At 45.5% G+C, this 7,566-nt stretch overlaps 1 protein-coding gene across 3 annotated transcripts in view; it reads left to right on the forward strand.

Annotated features, from left to right (window-relative positions):
• LOC109886097 (disks large homolog 4) overlaps window positions 1–7,566 on the forward strand; it is a 132,150-nt gene that overhangs the window by 37,952 nt on the left and 86,632 nt on the right. Inside the window, exon 1 of one of the 3 annotated variants that reach the window (XM_031791504.1) lies at window positions 6,351–7,099. The exons of the other annotated variants lie outside the window; for them this stretch is intronic. Within the exon in view, the coding sequence (XP_031647364.1) occupies window positions 7,010–7,099 (90 nt within the window). The 5' untranslated portion in view covers window positions 6,351–7,009. Of the gene's footprint in view, window positions 1–6,350; window positions 7,100–7,566 lie in introns of those variants that run through there. 3 annotated transcript variants of the gene reach the window in all.

Raw genomic sequence — 7,566 nt, forward strand, 5'->3', positions numbered from 1 at the left:
GGTTCCCAGAACACATTTAATCTGTTATATAAAGGTTCCCAGAACACATTTAATCTGTTATATAAAGGTTCCCAGAACACATTTAATCTGTTCTATAAAGGTTCCCAGAACACATTTAATCTGTTCTATAAAGGTTCCCAGAATGTTTCATTAGGTTGAACCCGGTCTCAGGCTTGGATAACCCTGGAGGCCCCTTCGGTCTCCACACAGTAAAGCTGCTGTTAGTTGTTATACACCCTTTATGTAGAACAACTTCTAGAGCTGAAATGAGATGTTCTGGTCCCTCGTGGTCAGTTCAGAATGAGAATTATGTTTGTTTTTCTCTATGTGTTTTGTCATGTTGAATATTATATGTGTTAGGTGTATGCAGGTCTGATATTTAGGTTAAAAATATATATATATAAATATATATAAAAATGTAATTCGGTTGTTGGAACACTGTGGGTACATTAATATGTTGAAAAATCTGTTGTGTGTATTTGTAATGTTTTCAAAATGATATTAATTGCCTTAATTTTGCTGGACCCCAAGAGAACAGGAAGATACCTAGCCAGTTGTACACCTAAATGCATTCAAAGAGTAGCAGCAGCTAACGGAAATCCGTAATGAATACAAATACAAATTATAATAAATACTGTAGGTTCCCCAAACACAAAAATGTTATTGAAATGTTCTCAGGACCTCCAAGACAAAGTTAGATGTTTATTATGTGAACATCAACGGAATATTTTGTTGAACATAAACTGAACTTCGTTAAAAACGTACTTATTTCATTCTTACATTATTAAGAGAATGTCATGTGGAACCTAACTTAAATATTGTAGTCACACTGTTCCCACAACCTAATTACAAGTTATGGGAACCATTAAAAAACCACATTTGGTTTGCTGGGAAGACATTAATGGTACATTGTGTTATTACCTGGAAACCCAATGAGAACATTTGTGGAATGTTCTGAGGTGGTTGATACAGATGATGCACAACATTGTAGTGAACGTTAGGGGAACATTCCAAGGGTATTTCATTTGAAACATTTTTGAACGTTCTGGAAATGTTCCAGGTTTGCTGGGTGTGTTGTAGTGAACTAGAGTAATTATTTTGAGAAAATTCAATTAAAGCTGCAGCGTATTCCCCAAGGCTCTTTCTCTCTTTAAATATATCACTCTTTCTTTCTCTCTCTCTCTCTCTCTCTCTGTCTCTCTCTCTCTCTCTCTCTCTCTCTCTCTCTCTCTCTCTCTCTCTCTCTCTCTCTCTCTCTCTCTCTCTGTCTCTCTCTCTCTCTCTCTCTCTCTCTATCTCTCTCTCTCTCTCTCTCTCTCTCTCTCTCTCTCTTTATCTCTCTCTCATTATTTCTCTCTCTCTTTATCTCTCTGTCTATTTATTCCTCCCTCTCTCTCTCTACTATAGAATACTGTATAAGCTGAGTGCTGTAGTGTGTCATGTGGTAGTGCAGAGGTTGGTAGAGAGGTTAACACAAAGTGTGTTAATGCAGAGGTTGGTAGAGAGGTTAACACTGAGTGTGTTAGTGCAGAGGTTAACACTGAGTGTGTTAGTGCAGAGGTTGGTAGAGAGGTTAACACTGAGTGGGTTAGTGCAGAGGTTAACACTGAGTGTGTTAGTGCAGAGGTTGGTAGAGAGGCTAACACTGAGTGTGTTAGTGCAGAGGTTAACACTGAATATGTTAGTGCAGAGGTTGGTAGAGAGGTTAACACTGAGTGTGTTGGTACAGAGGTTAACACTGCGTGAGTTAGTGCAGAGGTTAACACTGAGTGTGTTATTGCAGAGGTTGGTACAGAGGTTAACACTGAGTGTGTTAGTGCAGCGGTTGGTAGAGAAGTTAACACTGAGTGTGTTGGTGCAGAGGTTAACACTGAGTGTGTTAGTGCAGAGGTTAACACTGAGTGTGTTAGTGCAGAGGTTGGTAGAGAGGTTAACACTGAGTGTGTTAGTGCAGAGGTTAACACAGTGTGTTAGTGCAGAGGATATCACTGAGTGTTTTAGTGCAGAGGTTAACACTGAGTGTGTTAGCACAGAGGTTGGTACATAGGTTAACACTGAGTGTGTTAGTGCAGAGGTTAACACTGAGTGTGTTAGTGCAGAGGTTAACACTGAGTGTGTTGGTGCAGAGCTAGGTAGAGAGGTTAACACTGAGTGTGTTATTGCAGAGGTTGGTAGAGGTTGGTAACACTGAGTGTGTTAGTGCAGAGGTTGGTAGAGGTTGGTAACACTGAGTGTGTTAGTGCAGAGGTTAACACTGAGTGTGTTAGTACAGGGGTTGGTAGAGAGGTTAACACTGAGTGTGTTAGTGCAGAGATTGGTAGATAGGCTAACACTGAGTGTGTTAGTGCAGAGGTTGGTAGAGAGGCTAACACTGAGTGTGTTAGTGCAGAGGTTAACACTGAATGTGTTAGTGCAGCGGTTGTTAGAGAGGTTAACACTGAGTGTGTTAGTGCAGAGGTTAACACTGAGTGTGTTATTGCAGAGGTTGGTAGAGGTTGGTAACACTGAGTGTGTTAGTGCAGAGGTTGGTAGAGGTCGGTAACACTGAGTGTGTTAGTGCAGAGGTTAACACTGAGTGTGTTAGTACAGGGGTTGGTAGAGAGGTTAACACTGAGTGTGTTAAGGCAGAGATTGGTAGAGAGGCTAACACTGAGTGTGTTAGTGCAGAGGTTGGTAGAGAGGCTAACACTGAGTGTGTTAGTGCAGAGGTTAACACTGAATGTGTTAGTGCAGCGGTTGGTAGAGGTTAACACTGAGTGTGTTGGTGCAGGGGTTAACACTGAGTGTGTTGGTGCAGAGGTTAACACTGAGTGTGTTAGTGCAGAGGTTAACACTGAGTGTGTTAGTGCAGAGGTTGGTAGAGAGGTTAACACTGAGTGTGTTAGTGCAGAGGTTAACACAGTGTGTTAGTGCAGAGGATATCACTGAGTGTTTTAGTGCAGAGGTTAACACTGAGTGTGTTAGCACAGAGGTTGGTACATAGGTTAACACTGAGTGTGTTAGTGCAGAGGTTAACACTGAGTGTGTTAGTGCAGAGGTTAACACTGAGTGTGTTGGTGCAGAGCTAGGTAGAGAGGTTAACACTGAGTGTGTTATTGCAGAGGTTGGTAGAGGTTGGTAACACTGAGTGTGTTATTGCAGAGGTTGGTAGAGGTTGGTAACACTGAGTGTGTTAGTGCAGAGGTTGGTAGAGGTCGGTAACACTGAGTGTGTTAGTGCAGAGGTTAACACTGAGTGTGTTAGTACAGGGGTTGGTAGAGAGGTTAACACTGAGTGTGTTAAGGCAGAGATTGGTAGAGAGGCTAACACTGAGTGTGTTAGTGCAGAGGTTGGTAGAGAGGCTAACACTGAGTGTGTTAGTGCAGAGGTTAACACTGAATGTGTTAGTGCAGCGGTTGGTAGAGGTTAACACTGAGTGTGTTGGTGCAGGGGTTAACACTGAGTGTGTTGGTGCAGAGGTTAACACTGAGTGTGTTAGTGCAGAGGTTAACACTGAGTGTGTTAGTGCAGAGGTTGGTAGAGAGGTTAACACTGAGTGTGTTAGTGCAGAGGTTAACACAGTGTGTTAGTGCAGAGGATATCACTGAGTGTTTTAGTGCAGAGGTTAACACTGAGTGTGTTAGCACAGAGGTTGGTACATAGGTTAACACTGAGTGTGTTAGTGCAGAGGTTAACACTGAGTGTGTTAGTGCAGAGGTTAACACTGAGTGTGTTGGTGCAGAGCTAGGTAGAGAGGTTAACACTGAGTGTGTTATTGCAGAGGTTGGTAGAGGTTGGTAACACTGAGTGTGTTAGTGCAGAGGTTGGTAGAGGTTGGTAACACTGAGTGTGTTAGTGCAGAGGTTAACACTGAGTGTGTTAGTACAGGGGTTGGTAGAGAGGTTAACACTGAGTGTGTTAGTGCAGAGATTGGTAGAGAGGCTAACACTGAGTGTGTTAGTGCAGAGGTTGGTAGAGAGGCTAACACTGAGTGTGTTAGTGCAGAGGTTAACACTGAATGTGTTAGTGCAGCGGTTGTTAGAGAGGTTAACACTGAGTGTGTTAGTGCAGAGGTTAACACTGAGTGTGTTATTGCAGAGGTTGGTAGAGGTTGGTAACACTGAGTGTGTTAGTGCAGAGGTTGGTAGAGGTCGGTAACACTGAGTGTGTTAGTGCAGAGGTTAACACTGAGTGTGTTAGTACAGGGGTTGGTAGAGAGGTTAACACTGAGTGTGTTAGTGCAGAGATTGGTAGAGAGGCTAACACTGAGTGTGTTAGTGCAGAGGTTGGTAGAGAGGCTAACACTGAGTGTGTTAGTGCAGAGGTTAACACTGAATGTGTTAGTGCAGCGGTTGGTAGAGGTTAACACTGAGTGTGTTGGTGCAGGGGTTAACACTGAGTGTGTTCGTGCAGAGGTTAACACTGAGTGTGTTAGTGCAGAGGTTAACACTGAGTGTGTTAGTGCAGAGGTTAACACTGATTGTGTTAGTACAGGGGTTAACACTGAGTGTGTTAGTGCAGAGGTTGGTAGAGAGGCTAACACTGAGTGTGTTAGTGCAGAGGTTAACACTGAGTGTGTTAGTGCAGAGGTTGGTAGAGAAGTTACACTGAGTGTGTTAGTGCAGAGGTTAACACTGAGTGTGTTAGTGCAGAGGTTGGTAGAGAGGTTAACACTGAGTGTGTTAGTGCATAGGTTGGTAGAGAAGTTAACACTGAGTGTGTTATTGCAGAGGTTAACACTGAGTGTGTTAGTGCAGAGGTTGGTAGAGAGGTTAACACTGAGTGTGTTAGTGCAGAGGTTAACACTGAGTGTGTTAGTGCAGAGGTTGGTAGAGAGGTTAACACTGAGTGTGTTAGTGCAGAGGTTAACACAGTGTGTTAGTGCAGAGGTTATCACTGAGTGTTTTAGTGCAGAGGTTAACACTGAGTGTGTTAGCACAGAGGTTGGTACATAGGTTAACACTGAGTGTGTTAGTGCAGATGTTAACACTGAGTGTGTTAGTGCAGAGGTTAACACTGAGTGCGTTGGTGCAGAGCTTGGTAGAGAGGTTAACACTGAGTGTTTTAGTGCAGAGGTTAACACTGAGAGTGTTAGTGCAGAGGTTAACACTGAGTGTGTTAGTGCAGAGGTTGTTAGAGAGACTAACTTCTTCTCACATTCACCCTTATGATATATTCCTTTATTCCTTCATTTCCTCTCCTCTCCTCCCCCTCTTCTCTCCTCTCTTTGTGTCTGTCTATTATATCAGTGAATTGATTTAATTTTGTCAGAGGCTGTTACAGGAGCTAGGGAAATCCTTCAGAGAGAAAGAGAGGGAGGGGAAGGGCGAGATAGCTAGCTGAGAACTAGAGAGTGGGGGGACAGAGAGAGGGAGGGAAAGAGTGAGGAGAGAGACTGTGGGGGGGAAACAGAGAGAAAGCTGACAGAGTGAGGAGAGAGAGAGTGGGGGGGACAGAGTGAGAAGAGAGAGAGTGGGGGGGACAGAGAGAGGAGAGAGAGAGTGGGGGGGACAGAGAGAAAGCTGACAGAGAGAGGAGAGAGAGAGTGGGGGAGACAGAGAGAGGAGAGAGAGAGAGGGGGGACAGAGAGAAAGATGACAGAGAGAGGAGAGAGAGAGTGGGGGGACAGAGTGAGGAGAGAGAGTGGGGGGGACAGAGAGAAAGCTGACAGAGTGAGGAGAGAGAGAGTGGGGGGGACAGAGAGAAAGCTGACAGAGAGAGAGTGGGGGGGACAGAGTGAGGAGAGAGAGTGGGGGGGGGACAGAGAGAAGGCTGACAGAAGGAGGAGAGGGGGAGTGGGCGGGACAGAGTGAGGAGAGAGAGTGGGGGGGACAGAGAGAGGAGAGAGAGAGTGGGGGGACAGAGAGAGGAGAGAGAGAGTGGGGGGGACAGAGAGAGGAGAGAGAGAGTGGGGGGGACAGAGTGAGGAGAGAGAGATTGGGGGGACAGAGAGAAAGCTGACAGAGTGAGGAGAGGGAGAGTGGGGGGGACAGAGTGAGGAGAGAGAGTGGGGGGGACAGAGAGAGGAGAGAGAGTGGGGGGGATAGAGAGAGGAGAGAGAGTGGGGGGATAGAGAGAGGAGAGAGAGAGTGGGGGGGGGGACAGAGAGAGGAGAGAGAGAGTGGGGGGACAGAGTGAGGAGAGAGAGATTGGGGGGGACAGAGAGAAAGCTGACAGAGAGAGGAGAGAGAGAGTGGGGGGACAGAGTGAGGAGAGAGTGGTGGGGGGGACAGAGAGAGGAGAGAGAGAGTGGGGGGACAGAGAGAAAGCTGACAGAGAGAGGAGAGGGAGAGTGGGGGGGGGGCAGAGAGAAAGCTGACAGAGTGAGGAGAGGGAGAGTGGGGGGGAGGGGGGACAGAGAGGAAGATACATCTCAGTGAGCACCAGATGGAGTGGTAACGTGCACAAGATGAGGAGGAGGAGAGGAGAATAAACCGACCGGAATAGAGATGCAGCCTCGGCGGACTGATGAACGGCTAAACGGCTGTGTCAGCTGGTGTTGTCCTTACCGGGAGAATCTAACGTTTACATCACGAGTCCGTCCGTTGACAGACACACGGAAGGAATCTTGCGCTGTGAAGGGAATGATTTCGCCTTCTGACTCCTCTCTCCCCGCGGTCGGTAGAGAAGAGGGGAACTGCATCCAGTCACGACCAACCATGGAGCCGGTTACAGTTCAACGGGACTGTTGTTTGTTTGATTGATTGGAGCTGAAACTCCGATCTACTGAACCGACATTAGACCGGCAGGGTTCGAGAGAAGAGCATTTTAGACTGAATAGTCTACATGGCTCATGGGACTATTCGGTTTAACGGTTTTTAATTAACGTGGTTTTAATTTTTGGGGACCAATCTGTTCCCTCGTGTATCCTCGATTTCAGCTGAATCGGGAACGCGCGCAGCGTGTTATTTATGTAATATAGAGGATATTTATGAACCTCCCCTGCGCGTGCCTCTCCCGGGTTTGTAAGGTGCTATCTTGGTGAGCTGAGCTGAGCTCGCGGGGCTCCGGTAAGGCTCCGGTAGGCGGGATGTTTGTGTCGGTGTGGTACGCTAAGAAGATGGGCCGCCGGTTTATTCAAAACGTCAGGAAGGCCAAGAAACAACGACAGCGGATGATGGTAGGAGTAGGTTTGGACCATATTGTCTATAGGAGGTAGTTAGTTTCTGTTAAAGAAGGTTGATGGTTCAATTCCCGCTCTGACTACTACTTCCCTAAATTACTACTACAAGATCATTCTACTAATAATCTCTCCCCGTAGCCTTTCTCTCTATCATCTCTCTCCCTTTCTCCATCCATCCATCCATCCTTCCTCTCTCTCTCTCTCTCTCTCTCTCTCTCTCTCTCTCTCTCTCTCTCTCTCTCTCTCAATTCAATTTCAATTTAAGGGGCTTTATTGACATGGAAAACATATGTTAACATTACCAAAGCAAGTGAAATAGTTAATAAACAAAAGTGAAATAAACTAAAATTAACAGTAGACAATTACAACAATACTGAATGAACACTTATTTTAACTTAATATAATACATCAATAAAAATCAAATTAGCCTTAAAATAAATAATGAAACAATTTGGTTTAAATTA

The sequence above is a fragment of the Oncorhynchus kisutch genome, linkage group LG16 (assembly GCF_002021735.2).
Source record: "Oncorhynchus kisutch isolate 150728-3 linkage group LG16, Okis_V2, whole genome shotgun sequence".
Classification (NCBI taxonomy): Eukaryota; Metazoa; Chordata; class Actinopteri; order Salmoniformes; family Salmonidae; genus Oncorhynchus; species Oncorhynchus kisutch.